This window comes from Hippocampus comes, unplaced genomic scaffold (genome assembly GCF_001891065.2).
Source record: "Hippocampus comes isolate QL1 unplaced genomic scaffold, H_comes_QL1_v1.1 scaffold49, whole genome shotgun sequence".
Taxonomy (NCBI): domain Eukaryota; kingdom Metazoa; phylum Chordata; class Actinopteri; order Syngnathiformes; family Syngnathidae; genus Hippocampus; species Hippocampus comes.
In genome coordinates this window covers 119103-134242 of record NW_017804830.1, presented here as the reverse complement: position 1 = coordinate 134242, position 15140 = coordinate 119103, and the positions used below count along the sequence as shown (strand labels likewise).

Below are 15140 nucleotides of genomic sequence, written 5' to 3'. Positions count from 1 at the left end.
GGGGGGGCGGGGCGGGGCGGGAACAAAGTAAGTGCTGTCTCGTCTGTAGGGTAGTAGGGTAGGGTCTGTAGAAATTGCCCCTCTTTCCCACAGAGTCATGCACGGACGCTTTTTTTTCTGGGGGGCGGAAAAGGATGAGGACAGACAGGGACGGAGGAAGATTACTATATGATTATTCGTATGGTAATCTTCCTCCGGAAGGGTACCGCTCAAAAATGGCCAAGATGGCACTGCGCAGGGCACGTCATGATTTTCATACTTATTGGGCTGCGACTTTTTTTCAGGGAATCAGATGCCGTGGATATTTGCTGCTGTTAATACACAGGGCCTAAATGAATGAAGGAAAATGAATGTTCCGTGGCGTGTTGCTTTCATGGCATTTCTCTTCATTTCAATGGAGAAAACGGATATGATATGTGAGCGAGATGAGTTACGAGCTCCGTCGTGGAAAGAATGAAAGTCGACGTACCGCCGCATACAGTATTTCAATTGCGACTGGTCTGACTTGGATACTGGCCAGCTTAGCGATTTTGACAGAAGTGCAAATAAGAGACTAACGCTCAAACTTGCGACACGATCAGACTTCCTGCAAGGCGCGGTCGGATCCCCCGGTGCCAAAGGTCCCAAAGGCCTGAGCGGACCCCCAGGGACCAGAGGCCGGGAAGGGCCGGAAGGTGAGCGCACATGACAACAAAAGAGAGAATTCAACATGAGGTGGGTATCGTTTGCTTGTCAGGTCAGAAGGGGGAGCCGTGCTTGGTCTGTCCGCCTGGATCACCGGGCCAACCGGGGGAACCAGGTGCAGATGGGCTCAAAGGTAAAAAAAAAAATAATAATAATAAAATAAATTATCATCGTACATATCAAAAATATAGTCATACCTTGACTTATGAGTTGAACTTGTTCCAAGTTCGTAACTGTTTTCAACGATCATGATAGAGTCATGTCACCGTATCCTTCCTCCTGCCTCGCAAAAAGCGCGAGCCGGGGGGTTCTAGAAGACAGAACGTCCAAAGCTTGGGATCAGTTGACACATCATAAAAAATGCTGAGGCGACACAATTGCACATCTGTGGTCAATCAATCAAAAAAATTTTTATACGTTGCAGTTTTTCATCCAAAAATATGCAACTCAAAGTGCTTTCCTTGAGTGGCAAACAAACACCAAACACAAAGTTGAGGCTTGGCACAGAGCCTCCAGGTGACCATCCCAAGGAGCCGTCCGCACCAGGACAGGAATGTGAGTCGTGGCCGCAGGCCAACAACATTGAGTGAATGAGATACAATGCAAAATGAACGGATGCCAGTGCAAGTAGGTCATAGTTAAAAGCTAAATTACAAAGTTAGGTCTTGATCCTTTTCTTAAAAAACACAAACATTCTCCGCAGCAACTTACGCTGGGAGAGAGACAGACTAGATCCTGAACTGGCCTCCGGCCAATCGCAAGGCCCTCGTAAGTCAAGGTACCACTGTAAATACTCACAAGCAAATAGAAGACATTTGGTCGTGTTCTTTGGTGGCCCAGGTGCAACTGGGGCTCCGGGGTCCAAAGGCGAAAGAGGTCAGAAAGGTATGGCTGGAGCACCTGGCCCACTGGTGAGTTCAGTTCAGCCTTAGCCTGCTTTTAAACCAAATCCTCTTCAATTTGTTGGATCCTTAGAAATCCACAATCACACCCCAAGACTGGAATACAGCCAGCCAAAGAGTTGTGTTCCCCTCTGGCTCTGCAGGGCCTCTTTGGTATCCCAGGACCGCCAGGAGACTCTGGTCTAACGGGGGACCCTGGCATCATGAGGAGGTTTGGGCAGAAGGGTGAAGTTGGGGACCCAGGAGACTTTGGAGCGCTGGGCCTTGAGGGGACAGATGGAGTTCCCGGAATCGCAGGGCCCAAAGGCAGTCCGGGGCCCAAGGGAAACCCTGTGAGTATCAGATCTGGGAAAAAAAAAAAACCCTCCCTGTTACAGGTTATAGGGAGACTCAACCATACACTGTACTGCACGCACTTGGCATCCTGGCCTCCGTTGCATTTCCATTACGGCAGGCGGCAATCAATTGGAGGGGGATACGGGCGGGGTCAAGCCTCCACTGCACAGTGCACTTGCATTTGGGGTTCTTTCATAACACTTCACCGGAGGCGAGTCTCGCCCACTGGTTTTGCGGAGATTCAAAATATGAACTGCCATAGCATGATGTGGCGACATCCCAAATTACAGCCCATCAGATGCATGGCAGCTTTCACAAATGGACGAAAAATCCCTTTACAAACAAACAAACAAAAAAAACAAAAAGATCAGCAAATGTAGGTGAATCATCCATTCGTTGTGAATCGGGAATGTGCACAAGAACACTTAATGTGCTCAAAGAATGGATTAAAACCGAGACTGTTCAGGGTTCTACATCGGGTGATGATGTGGGGCACATGATTTCATCCTTTGTCTGTAGGGACAAGGTACCAAAGGTTTCAGGGGTCCTGTTGGGTTGACTGGTTACAGAGGGCCACCAGGACAAATGGGGCCACCAGGGGCTCCAGGCATCGGAGCTCCTGGACCACCAGGACCACCAGGGAATGTGGGAGTTTTGGGCCAGCCGGGAGAGCCCGGTATACCAGGTATGACTGGCCAGGTGTGACTAGAGGACCGAAGGCTGAATCTCCAAGTCCAAACTATGTGTTTCAGGAGAAAAAGGTTCAGCTGGCAAAATCAGAAGCAGCCCGGGAGATCCCGGCCAGAAAGGAGTGAAGGGTTCATCTGGCAATCCTGGTTCAGAGGGTGAGGCCGACATTTGATTTGCCAACTTCAAAATGGACCCAGACAATTTCAACATGAGTGTCTGAGAACATCAGAGTTTCCAATCAAGTCTTCTTCTTCTTCTTCTTCTTCCTTTTCTTCTGCTGAACCCAGGGGTGATAGGACGTCCTGGAACTCTGGGATCGGTCGGTCTCAAGGGAGAGAGAGGACAAAAAGGATTTACTGTCCAGGGTCATCTAGGCTTTCCAGGAGTCAAAGGTGAGATTTTAGAAGCCTTTGATTCCTGATTGGACTCAAGTGTGTGGATTCTTGTCTCAGGATCCAAGGGCCTGGCGGGAGCTCCGGGTGTTCCAAGTTATGGGAGTAAGGGCCGCCCAGGACCATCGGGACCACCGGGAAGACCCGGCTTCAAGGTGACATGAAGTCACTCGGCGTAAGAAATCCCAGCCCCGATCGCTCAACTCATCATGTGTGGATCTTGCCGTAACAGGGCAGTGCTGGTTTTGGTTTCCCGGGCCGGCAGGGCCAAATGGGTCCCCAAGGAGAGGATGGCTCTGTGGGAGCACCGGGGTCTGAAGGGCCCCAAGGATCTGTTGGGCTTCCGGGTTCCACAGGACAAGATGGAGCACCGGGGCCCAAAGGTGGGATGAAGCTGAGATGCGCTGCTCCCTTTTGCCAAATGCTTCCAGTCTTATTCTCACTCCTGGCTTTTTGTTTACTCTTCATGAGTGGAGGCTCCATTAGTGCCCATGCCATGCCCTGTTCAAATACTTTGGTTTGCTTTTGAGTGACTGCATGAAATAACATATGTGCACACTCACACAATGACAACATCAGGTTTTGACCGCATGGAAGTCCAGTGGACTCGGGACGGATGAATATCGGCATCGGTTGACAATGGAAACTATCTAAATCAATTCAAACTCGATTACAGTTTCCCAATTTAAAAACCTGTGCTAACTTCGCGGTACCATCGATTTCAAATCTCACTTAACTTGATAATATCCTGGGAACTCTCTCCATCCATTGATTCATTATCTGATCCGCTTATGCTCACGAGGATGTGCTGAAGCCTATCCCTGCTGACTTCGGACAGTAGGCGGGGTACACCCTGTATGTGACACTTCCAGCCTTTGGGAACCCACTGGGATTTTTTTTCCTCACTGGACTCAGGGCCTCATGCATACTGTATGTGTTTCAGGTTCCCGGGGTCGAGATGGGCTTCCCGGACCACCTGGCCCCTTTGGACCTTGCTTTCTCGGAGCATCTGGACCTGCAGGACAGCCCGGGCCAATAGGAGTCATTGGCTTCTCGGGTATAAAATCCATTAACGTTACTTTTGAGAGCTCTTGAGTGTGAGATGTGTCTTGTTCTGCAGGAGGCCGGGGTGTCAAGGGTGAAAAGGGTGATCCTGGGCTGCCAGGCATGGGAGCTATTGGGTCGCAGGGACCGTTTGGCGTCCCTGGGTTCGATGGAACTCCAGGTCTGCAGGGAAGCAACGGTATGAAGGGACAGACTGGGACCACTGGCCAGCCAGGACGTCCAGGTATGGAGGAGGGTCACAGTCTTGCCCACTTGGTCAGTCTGTTACCCATCAGGAGAGGACATTGACCATTCCCTATTCAAGGCACAGGAACACACCGAAATAAGATGCAACGGTTGTCCATTCCAACACTGAGTCGTGTTTGTTTTTGTGTGTCAGGTATAAGGGGAGACTCTGGTCCCCCAGGCCCCCGTGGGAGTCCAGGGGACCTCGGGAAACCAGGAAAGCCTGGAATTACTGGGCCAAAAGGTGACATAGAGTCATTACAAATCATCTTATCCGTCTGTCTTCAAATCACGATCAATTTGCGGCTCTTGGCTCAGGCGAGAATGGTGCCAGCGGTGCCACAGGTTCCCAGGGGCCACCCGGGCCTCCGGGGGACAGAGGGGAGATGGGACCAAAGGGAACGCAGACCACTGTGGAGATGTTTGGAGACCCTGGAGATCCAGGAGAGAATGGTATTCTATTCTCTTCTCTTCCAGTGATTCTCAACCAGTGTGTCGTGGCACATTAGTGTGCTGTGGAAATGATCCATGTCACTTATTTGGACGAACAATTATGGTTCGCATTCTGTCGTCTACTCAGCCAGCCAGAAATTGAAAGTGAACTCATCATGATGTTAAGAACAAGACTGAATAACGAATGCCCATAATGCCATACTTGAACTACTCTGCCATCAGACAGTCTTGCGATCTTCTCTTCACGATCGTTGGCACCGTTCCCTCCCTTTAATCTCCTCACTCACAGGTTCCGCTGCATTCATTTGGATTTTGTCAAGATAATTGAAAACAAACAAACAAACAAACAAAACAACCAAGAACATTCTGGGCGATGTGGCGGCCACCACCCCAAACACAAGTTTTGCCGTAGATACAGTTTGCCTCCAGCCATGTCGTGATGGTCTTTATTCTTGTGGTGTTCTGTGAATGATCAGTCCATCTGCAGTGTTAGCACCTCTACAAAATCCTGGATATTCTCACCAGTTTCTTTATCCTTAGGACCTCTCGGTCTGACTGGTGCTAAAGGCAATGAAGGTACCCCAGGGCCTCCGGGTCTCGACGGCGCCAGTGGCAGACCAGGAAGAGCTGGACCTCAAGGTGTTTTTCTTCCAATGTCAAGTCACTTTTTCCCCTCATGCTTGGTAGGGTAGGGTGTGAAGAATTCAAGCTGAAAGACAGCCAACAATCATTGAAGCGGCCATGAAATAAATCAATAATTAGCAATTATCATCACATTTATCATTTGGCTTGAGGAAAAAAATACATGTGTTTGTTTCTAAGGACCCCCTGGAGAAGCAGGCAGAGATGGACAGACAGGTCCTCCTGGTTCTTGCGGTCTCCTTGGGAACCCAGGGGACCTTGGAAAACCAGGTCAGTCATTTGACTTCATGACAAACATGATCGGCAATCGGAAATTGTCCGGACTTTGGACGGCTGCATCTTGTCTCCAGGTTGCAAAGGTGGAAAAGGTTCCACGGGGCCCTGTGGAGAACCCGGTTTTGATGGATTAGAAGGACCGGGGGGACTCAAAGGGGCAAAAGGGGAGCCCAGTTTACCTGGACCTGGATTCAAAGGATATCCTGGAGAAAAGGTTGAGCATTTTCCTTTGCTAAAAGGAAATGATTTTTCGAGTTACAAGTGACTTCCAAATAAATCAGTTGGAAAAGGCAACGAAAATCGAACTTATTTCATTGTCAAAAGTCCAATGTCCAGCTGCCAATCAAATCCATCTTGTCATCTTATGTTATCCTCAATCACATGAACTTTTCGGAGTAGATGTTTGTGAGCAGAAGATCGGCATAGTCTCGGCTCCGGCACCAAGGCTTCTACTTTTCCATCTCTTTTTCCAGGGGCAGTCAGCTTGTGCAGGTACAACAGGTCCAAAGGGGGTGCCAGGAGACAGAGGAGACTTTGGTCCTCCAGGAGATCGTGGTCCCTGTGGCCCTAAAGGAAATGCTGGACCACCTGGTTGCAGAGGTCTCACTTTTGATTCAGTCATTATGTGCGGGTTCTTCTGGTTCCCCTGGAAGTCCGGGCGGAAAATATTGTCTCTGTGTCAGGTCCTCCGGGTTCTCCTGGTGAGAAAGCTTGTGATGGACCTCCGGGTGTCAGCGGACCTCCAGGACCTAGTGGCCTGACAGGTGCCTCAGTTTTAGTGGGACGTTAGCTTTTGTATAAAAGTCGAACCAGTGACAACATGACAACTGTGTCTCCATTTCAGGTAACAAGGGAGCCCCTGGAAATCCTGGTCCATCTGGTCCCAGAGGAAACCAGGGACAAGATGGCATACCAGGACCTTCTGGAGAAAAAGGAGCCATGGGAGGTGAAAGGACTCAGATTACCCCTTGTTTTAAAGGATCTCACCTGACCTGAGGTTTCTTCTTTCTTCAGAACCTGGAATCGGAGCCAGGGGAGCAGATGGGGCAAAAGGTCCACCGGGTGAGTTTGGAATGTGTTTGTTTTTCATTGGGAAGAAAAAAAAAAGTCATATTTGCCTCCAGGCTGTGTTGGAGAAAAGGGTCCTCCTGGTACTTGTGGCCAGCCAGGACCTTCGGGTCCTGAAGGAAATCCAGGTTGCCCTGGTCCACCTGGGCTCCCTGGACTTCCTGGTGTTCGTGGCAGGCAGGGACCCTGCACTGAAGGAGAAAAAGGAGGAAAAGGACTGCCAGGAGAACGGGGACCAAGAGGTGATTGAATCGTTTGAGTAGATTGTTCATTTTTGTGTGATTGTGATTTTCCTCTTTGTTTGTAGGTCCACCGGGGTGTCGAGGGCCCCCCGGCTCCCCAGGTTCTGGTCTTAAAGGAGAGAAGGGGTCTAAAGGGGCAACAGGTAACGCAGGAAGCCCTGGCTGCCGAGGTGATCCTGGCCTGCCAGGCATGCCGGTCAGTATGCGTTCAATCTCCTCATAGAAACTCGGATGCAGATGCGCTTGTGTGTGTGTTGAAAAGATCTGAACGGAATGTGTTCAGGGTCGAGATGGAGTGCTGGGAGCACCGGGACGCAAAGGCTTCATGGGGGATACCGGGGTAACCGGACCTGTCGGTAAGACCGCCACGTGTTGTCCTGGGCTGTGCTGGCTCAAGTGTGAGAAGGGAGTCCCATTTGGTGACTTTTATGAATTTTAAGGCATGAGAGGTGACGATGGTCCAGCGGGCATCAAAGGTTCTCCTGGGCCTGCAGGACCTACGGGGAGACGAGGTACGGCCACTTTGTGACATTCTGTTCAGCCCACGTCATACGTTTTACATCCCTTGATGTGTTGTTAAGCGTGGGGGGGGGGGGCAACTCATTAGTTGGGGCACTTGTAATTCAAGGTATGCAGAGAGAGTGGCGTCACGAGCTTGGTCACGGAACAAATTAAACCAACCAGTCAAGGTGTCACTGTACTTGTGACCACACTGCTGAATACCGCCCTTACAGGGCAGAGGGGTAAGGACGTGTCCAGGGAGGTGGTGGTCCTAGCGGGAGACCAAGGGTTGCCTGGAGATCAGGGACTGCCAGGACAACCAGGGACCCCAGGAAGGCAAGGGAGAACCGGAGATCCAGGTGACTCATTTCAGCAGTTTGATGAAGAACCACTTCACACTTTGGGATGTCCTAATAAGCCAACCTGCGATTCTTTGTGACACTTGAAGGTCCAAAAGGTGATCGGGGTGGTGCTGGATGGACAGGTGGGCCCGGATTTGCAGGACTGAAAGGGGACACTGGAGACAGAGGAGACCCCGGACTAAAAGGTAGGAGACAGTCCATGGTCTTCCTGTGGTTCATCTGTTCATGTCAATAGGAAAATCAGGGATGAGCTCTCGAGAACGTGAGCTCCGTCAGAGAGAACCACACCATAGCTGTACTCGAACCACGTCAGAACCACAGGGGAACAACACCAGATCGACATCAGCAGCACATCAGAGTAACACCGGGAACCAAAACACTCTGGAAACACATTGAAACGAGACCAAAACTGCACCAGAATTCACAAAAATTCCATCAGAAAGACACCAGAACCACTTTGGCACAAAAATGGACAAATACCAGAACCGCACCAGAATTGCAACAAAATGACATCAGAGAAAACATGAGGTCAACAATAGATCACAGATGAACCGCACCAGAAAGACATCAGAAATCACTTGGAACCGTACCAGAACCATACCAGAACCACCTCAGAGCCATACCAAAACCGCCTGGGGATGCCATCCGAACTGCAGTGTAACAGCGCGGCACCAGAACTGCCCGGGCATCAAGTAATGTCGTGTTGCAGGTGTGACGGGTCCACCAGGTTCCACAGGTGCAAAGGGTGCGCGGGGTCCCCCGGGTTTGTGTGTGGACACCCCCGAGAAAGACGGCTTCCTGTTCAGCCGGCACAGTCAGAATGTTCAAGTACCGGAATGCCCCCCCGGATCCGTCAAGGTGTACAGCGGCTTCTCTTTGCTCTTCATCAACGGGAACAACCGAGCTCACGGCCAGGACTTGGGTACGTGGCGCTACACCCGCAAACACCCCACGCTCTTCTGTGGCGGCCTCACACTTGGAATTCAGGTCGCAAAGGGAAAGGGAAAAAAAAAACCAAAAAACGTTTCGGCTTGTTGCAGCGTTTTCTTGTTCAGGACATCCAGTTGTTGTGGCTCCCCTGAAACGGCGTGGATCTATCTCCACGTCGTGTCTGGAGAGTATGCGCCGCCATTGACGGGCCTTTGGCCGTGTTTTCAGGAGCTCTGGGCAGCTGCCTCCCACGTTTCACCACCATGCCGTTCCTCTTCTGTAACACGGACAGCACCTGCCGCTACGCCGCGCGCAACGACTACTCCTATTGGCTGTCCACCGACCAATCTGGAGTCAGCACCATGCCCTTCATCTCGGGACCGCTCCTGAAGAATTACATCAGCCGGTAAGAACGCACGGAAGGTCCAGATTCTGCGCGCGAGATGCATAGCGCGTGTATCATGCGTGACGTGTCTGTAGGGTGCGCGACATCCTGTCCGTATGTGCACGTGGGCTCGGTATGCGTTCTGTGCGCGACGCACGGTGTAAGGCCTGTGTGGGTTTCAGGTGCAGCGTGTGCGAGTCGCCGGCCAACGTGATGACGGTCCACAGTCAGACGCGTTTGCTTCCCGAGTGTCCTTCGGGTTGGGACTCTCTGTGGTCGGGATTCTCCTTCGTGATGGTGAGTTCCCGCGGGAAGCTTGAGCGGGGTTCGCGGCTCCTCTCTCGCCTCACTGGCCGCGGGCCACTGTTCGCTCTGCGGCTTTTCACCACCTTTGCCCTGTTTTGGCCCGCTGCACACAGAAGGATGTTTCAAAGCTTCGACGACCGCTTGTCAGTGACAGAGCCCGCAAGGTGACGATGACGATCCGCTTTCGCTCGTGTTGGGAGCGGTGTGTCAACGCAGAGTGCCAGCGTCGATGTTCGCCGAGCGTTTCGTCTTCTTCGGAAAACGCTCGCTGCCGTCTGGAGGACCCACTTTTCGACGAAAAAACACTTTGGCTCGGGACGTGTCTTTGATTTCCGTCCGCTTCCTTGTTGCTCGGCCGGGTCGCTCCTCGAAATAGCTTCATTCCGTTCTCGTCACGGTCCACAAACTCACTCGGTCAGGTGGATGATTTTTTGCTCGGCAATGTTGTCGCTTTAACGGACTGTCAGCCTAGCCTGTTTTGTACCCGAGTGTTGCGACAAATCCACTTCAGTCCACGGGATCTTCTTATTGGACCGTTATCTTCGAGCGCATCCGTGACTTTGACATCCTTGGTCGGGAGAGGGCCAAATCAGGACAGGTGTCTCGACGTGTGTACCGGGCCACAGTGAAGGTGAGCCTCGGAAGTTGTCCAAGTGCTGAGCAGCCAGTTTTTGCTCGGCGTTCAGGAAACGGGAGTGGGGGCGGAGGGTTCGGGTCAGCCGCTGTCGTCGCCCGGATCGTGCCTGGAGAACTTCCGCAAGATTCCCTTCATCGAGTGTCACGGCAGAGGGACGTGCAACTTCTACACCGACTCGTACTCGTACTGGCTGGCCGCGCTGGACCCGCGTCACATGTTCAGGTGCTCGCTCGCTCGCTCGCACGGCCGGGCGCATGAAAACCTCGTCCTGAAACCCTTTCCACTTGATTTCCAGCAAACCCGAGCCTCGAAGCGAAGCCGGGGACCTGCCGGAAAATTTGATCAGCCGTTGCAGAGTTTGCTCCAAGCGCCTGTGAAACCCCCTGCGCCGCCCACGCTGCCCACAACAACAACAACAACAAACACAGATGCAGACGCCGTCATGGACACAAGTGACATCGGCGTGACCAACACGCCACCATCCTTACCCGCAACACCCTGAGCTGCACCAAAACTGCAGAGTCCAACAACAGCGGTGCCTTGAGCTACGACTTGAAATCATTCCCATTCGTAACGCAGAGCGCTCCTATCGCAAAGCCTTTTGCCGCGTCGAAATGAATGGACGTGCCCCAAAATGGCACTGTGCCAAAATGCTGCTTCTGATCGGAAGGGTGAGAGAATGATTGCGAACGGGGCCGCCCGCCTTGGCGATCATTCTTGTCTCTCCACTCCCTATCACTCCAAGTAGCAACGTGACAAGATTTGTCCGAAATGGGCAACCTGGGTGCAATGCGCCAAAATCTTGTAAAGCGAGACGGTGGCTTCGGGAGAAATGAAGAAAGGGACCGTTTTGGGGGAAGCTCGTTGTATGATCTCTGCTCAAAAATTGGAGCGTAGCAGTCTAACACGGTCGTTTGCCCGCTTGTCTCCCGGGCCCTTTGGTTTCGCCGGCTGCTCGGGGAAAGCCTTCTCCGATTGGCTGACAAGTTTCAGTCGCACACGGCCGCCAACAACACCGCGTGGGCCAAAATTCCAGGACGCATCCAAACGACGTTTGACGCTTCGCAAACGATGTGATTTGATCTGTCACGGAGGATTTGACGGGTGTTTTTGAAGGGCTCGTTCGGCGTTTTAGAGAAAATTTCCCAAAGCTGGCGGCCACTTGTCACGTTGCTTCTCGAGGTGACTCGGACAGATGCTTGGCATTTGGCCTTTTGCAGAGAGGATAAAGAAGATGTGTCTGCGACCACGGCGATAGCTGCCCACGTGTTTGTTTGAAGATCCGTCGCTTCAAAGCATCTAAGAGCGCAACGCGGGATGCCGACTGTTAGCATGTCAATGACATTTTCCATTCTACGTTAGCGTTACGCTAGCGCGCTGTTCTTAGGGCAGCGCAGTTTGCTCGTAATGACCCAAAGTGTAACGGTCTTGCTTTTGTGTTTGGTTGTCGAGTAAACTTCCGCTGGGTATGGCACGAAACCTTTGAAGCCTCTTTTTGTAACCATTGTTCAGTGTTTGCCAAAGCGACTCTTGTTGACCGCCTTCGGTGCCACCTGCAGCGCTCTGATCTCATTGACAAAAACAACGCTCATAATAATCAGATCAATGATAGCCGGTGTCTGGGAAAACAATTGTACGCGATTGACTCGCGTTGAATGGAAATCACCGAGTCCGTCAGTCAACCAATCATTCAATCAATCGATCACTCAATCAAAGCTTAAGCAAAGGTCGCCATTCAAGCTCACGTTCCTGGAGCGCCGAGTTCTCAGAATCGCGCTCTCGGGCTGAAGGAAAGCTCGACTCGCAGTGCGATGTCATCAGCGTGCAGTCGTGCCCGCGGCGAGCGGCTCCTTGGCGACAACGGCGCGTTAATTTGTCACCCTGGCAACGGGCTGCCGTCAGGACTCGCTCACGAGCGCGCGGGGACGAGGGTTGGGGGGGCTGATGAGACAGGATCCATCAACGAACGGGCTGCCTTCAAACATTAACCACAACGTCAACATGTACGCCGTTAGCGACGGCAAGGCCGCTCGAGGAATGCGTGCGACCGCCGGACGTCGGCGCTCCACCCGTAACGTCATTCGCGCTGCGCAACTCACGCTGACCCCCCATCACCCCCCGTCACCCGGACACAATTGCTCCGTCGCATTCTAAGCATGTGAATAGTCGGTGAAAAGAATGCCCCGCAGTTCTTCCAGGCTTTGCCATTGATGTTCACGTCATGTTCGTCGCAGCGCAAGATTGGTCCCAAAAGGTGAAATGGACGGACCGACTAAAAACAATCGACACGAGATGTGAATATTTTAAACTCTGGCAAAATGGATGAAAAGCAAAGCAGCCAAAGTGGCCCCGGCCGGAATGGAACACGGCAAAGTTGAAGGCTTAGTCGAACGCCGGTCCTGGACGGGCCGCCGTCCTGCATGTTTTCCAAGTCTCCCTGTTGCAACACACCCGATTCAAATGAGCAGATCACCAGCAAGCTCTGATCTTGAACCTGTTCATTTGAATCAGGCGTGTTGCAACAGGGAGACTTGGAAAACATGCAGGACGGCGGCCGTCCAGGACCTGAGTTTGACACCGACGGCTTCGGGTTTCAAAGTTGGTTCAAATTTCAAATGAGGGTCTGAAACTCGGTCAGCGTTTGAAAGTGGGGTTTTGTTTTTTTTTTTTCCTCCCCACTCGGGTTAGGCCCTAACCCTCGCGGGCCGCTCCCGGGAGAGCGAGAAAACAGGCGGGACGGCGGCCCTCCAGGCCCGGAGCAAGACATGCCTGGGTTTGGGTTTCCAAGTCGGTTTTAAACTAGCTTCAGGGTTTCTTTCAAGTGAGGGTTTTACACTAGGGTTAAGGTTTCAATTTCTGGTTCGCGTTTCGAGTAATGGGATTAATACTCTACTCCAAGCCTCGAGGTGCACCTCAAAGGCTCGCGCCCGGCGGCCGGGCCTGCATCCATGAGGCAACGTCGGTCCCCCTTCCCGTGGGCTCGCCACCCGTGGGAGGGGCCAACGGGGTCGGGTGCGTAGTGAGCTGGGCGGTCCGATCTCCGGCTGCAGAAGCTAGCTAGAAGGGACACGGAATGGCTCAAGCCGGTGCACGAGGCGGAGAAGTTCACACACGGCTCAGACTCTAGAACCAGTCCCCTCGAGAGGGGTCGCTGACACTTCCGCTCTTGATTAGCCTGCAGTGAGAGGCGCAGAACAGGTGTTGGCAGACTTCCTGCTGGCCCGGACATCGAGGTTCACCCCGGTGGACGAGCGGGTAGCCTCCCTCCACTTTTGGGTGGGGAGACGGGTCCTGACCGTCGTTGGTGCCGACGCACCAACAGGCAGGTCGGAGTAGCCGCTGTTTTTGGCGTCCTCGGAGGGTGTGCCGCAAAGCGCTCCCCCCGGGGACTCCATCGTTCTGCTGAGGGACTTCAGTGCTCACGTGGGCAATGCCAGACAGTGAGACCTGGAATGGTGGGCTCGGTCGGAACGGCCATCACCCCCATCAGAAACCGAGTGGTGTTTTGTGACCGGACTTGTGTGCTCGTCACGGATTGTCCTTTTGTGGGTGTCCGTTTGTGCATGTGACACCAGGTCACCGCAGTTCCACGATGGACTTTTTGGATCCTGTCCTCGGCCTTTCCACCGCACGCCTTGGACTCTCGGGTGAAGAGAAGTGCGGAGCTGTCAGCCGACCACCGCCCGGCGCCGTGTTGGCTCCGATGGCGGGGAAAGATTCCGATCCAACCTGCCCAAATATATTGCGAGGGTTTGCTGGGAATCTCTGGCGGAATCCCCTGTCAGAAAGAGTTTCATCTCCCGTCTTGGGCAAAACCTCACCCGTGTCCCAGGGGAGGCCGGGGACATTGAGGCCGAGCGGACGCCTCCTTTGTCGACGTTTCTCTATCAGGCGTCATCGCAGGAATCCGAGATCAGCAAGTCGGATACCGAAGCGCGGCGGTGTCTCGAGGTTCGCAGCGGACGGCGAAATGCGGCGTGGGCGAGCGAGCGAGCGCACTTCCTGAACGGAAATCTGCTAATGAAGTGCGCTAATGCGCCAGCGCCGGATTAATTGTGGCTGTTTGCTTTGGAATGTTTGATGCCTGCCAACCCTTTCAGGGCCAATCAGCGCTAATGGATTTCAGTCCGCCGCATTCCCGCATCTCCGCACGCCCGCCTGTCGACGGAAGGTCCGGCCGCCCGAGGGGGCGGGGCCGCAGCCTTCAAAAAGACCAACGTCCGCGGCGGAGCCCGCAAACCGGAGCGCCGCCGCCAACCGCAGCCGTCGGAACCGCGACCCCAACCGCAACCCCAACCGAAAGACCCGAGTATGCAAGACTCAACTTTTTGTCTTTCCGTCTCTCTGTCCCTGCCTCCTTCTTCTTCTTGAAGTTCTTCTTTTGCATGTTCTTTTCTTCTTGCCGACCTTCCTCACACGCTCCCCCTTCTGGCGGGGTTTGGTGCAGTGTTTTTTTTTTCCCCTCTCTGCTTTCCCTCCTACCTTTGCCCTTTTTTCTTTGCTCCTTTCTGCTTTTCCGTTTCTGCTTTTTGGATTGTGAGGCGATCTGTTCCCTTGCGGGAGACCGTGCCATTTCTGGAGGAATTGGCAAAGGCGCCGTTCAAATGCTGCGGAGTGGACTTTGCGAATGAAATGTTGAAGTTTGGCGGGGTGGCGACGCGTGGGAATTTTTAGGCGAAAAACGCTCGCAATCGGTAATCAGACGACGGCATTGGCGTGTCAACGCAGAATGAACTCGGGCGGAATGACGCGGAAGGGGCGGAACAATTTGAAGGCGGCCGTCTCCCGGATCGATGGAAGATGGTGAAATTCCAACGATTGAGAAATGTGGCCGTGGTTAGATGCCGCACTTCCAAAATTGGAAGCACAACCAGCAGGATTGAGGAGAAGAAATCACAAGCGTGTCGCATTGAAGAGAAGAGCCCGGGACGTGTCAGTCAGCGCCACCCTGGCGACCAAGCGCTTCCTTCTTTCTTTCCCCCCGCTTGCGACCGCTCAAGTTTGCGGCTGCTCGCGGGCGGGCGTCGGCCGTCGTCGCTTGCGT

General features: G+C 53.0%; 1 protein-coding gene across 1 annotated transcript in view; it reads left to right on the top strand.

The window, feature by feature from the left end:
• Window positions 1-11575, top strand: part of col4a3 (collagen, type IV, alpha 3) — an 18600-nt gene extending 7025 nt beyond the window's left edge. The window contains exons 22-52 of the mRNA XM_019868120.1: window positions 582-674; window positions 737-817; window positions 1525-1595; window positions 1730-1918; window positions 2442-2607; window positions 2675-2767; window positions 2900-3004; window positions 3065-3159; window positions 3237-3387; window positions 3948-4061; window positions 4125-4292; window positions 4449-4538; window positions 4613-4747; window positions 5288-5386; window positions 5570-5659; window positions 5740-5879; window positions 6139-6265; window positions 6349-6429; window positions 6510-6611; window positions 6680-6727; window positions 6790-6975; window positions 7041-7171; window positions 7259-7331; window positions 7416-7487; window positions 7710-7835; window positions 7925-8023; window positions 8548-8760; window positions 8997-9174; window positions 9336-9450; window positions 10146-10318; window positions 10392-11575. Coding sequence (XP_019723679.1) covers window positions 582-674; window positions 737-817; window positions 1525-1595; window positions 1730-1918; window positions 2442-2607; window positions 2675-2767; window positions 2900-3004; window positions 3065-3159; window positions 3237-3387; window positions 3948-4061; window positions 4125-4292; window positions 4449-4538; window positions 4613-4747; window positions 5288-5386; window positions 5570-5659; window positions 5740-5879; window positions 6139-6265; window positions 6349-6429; window positions 6510-6611; window positions 6680-6727; window positions 6790-6975; window positions 7041-7171; window positions 7259-7331; window positions 7416-7487; window positions 7710-7835; window positions 7925-8023; window positions 8548-8760; window positions 8997-9174; window positions 9336-9450; window positions 10146-10318; window positions 10392-10473 — 3686 coding nt within the window. The 3' untranslated portion in view covers window positions 10474-11575. The remainder of the gene's footprint in view (window positions 1-581; window positions 675-736; window positions 818-1524; window positions 1596-1729; window positions 1919-2441; window positions 2608-2674; window positions 2768-2899; window positions 3005-3064; window positions 3160-3236; window positions 3388-3947; window positions 4062-4124; window positions 4293-4448; window positions 4539-4612; window positions 4748-5287; window positions 5387-5569; window positions 5660-5739; window positions 5880-6138; window positions 6266-6348; window positions 6430-6509; window positions 6612-6679; window positions 6728-6789; window positions 6976-7040; window positions 7172-7258; window positions 7332-7415; window positions 7488-7709; window positions 7836-7924; window positions 8024-8547; window positions 8761-8996; window positions 9175-9335; window positions 9451-10145; window positions 10319-10391) is intronic.
• Window positions 11576-15140: the final 3565 nt, after the last annotated feature.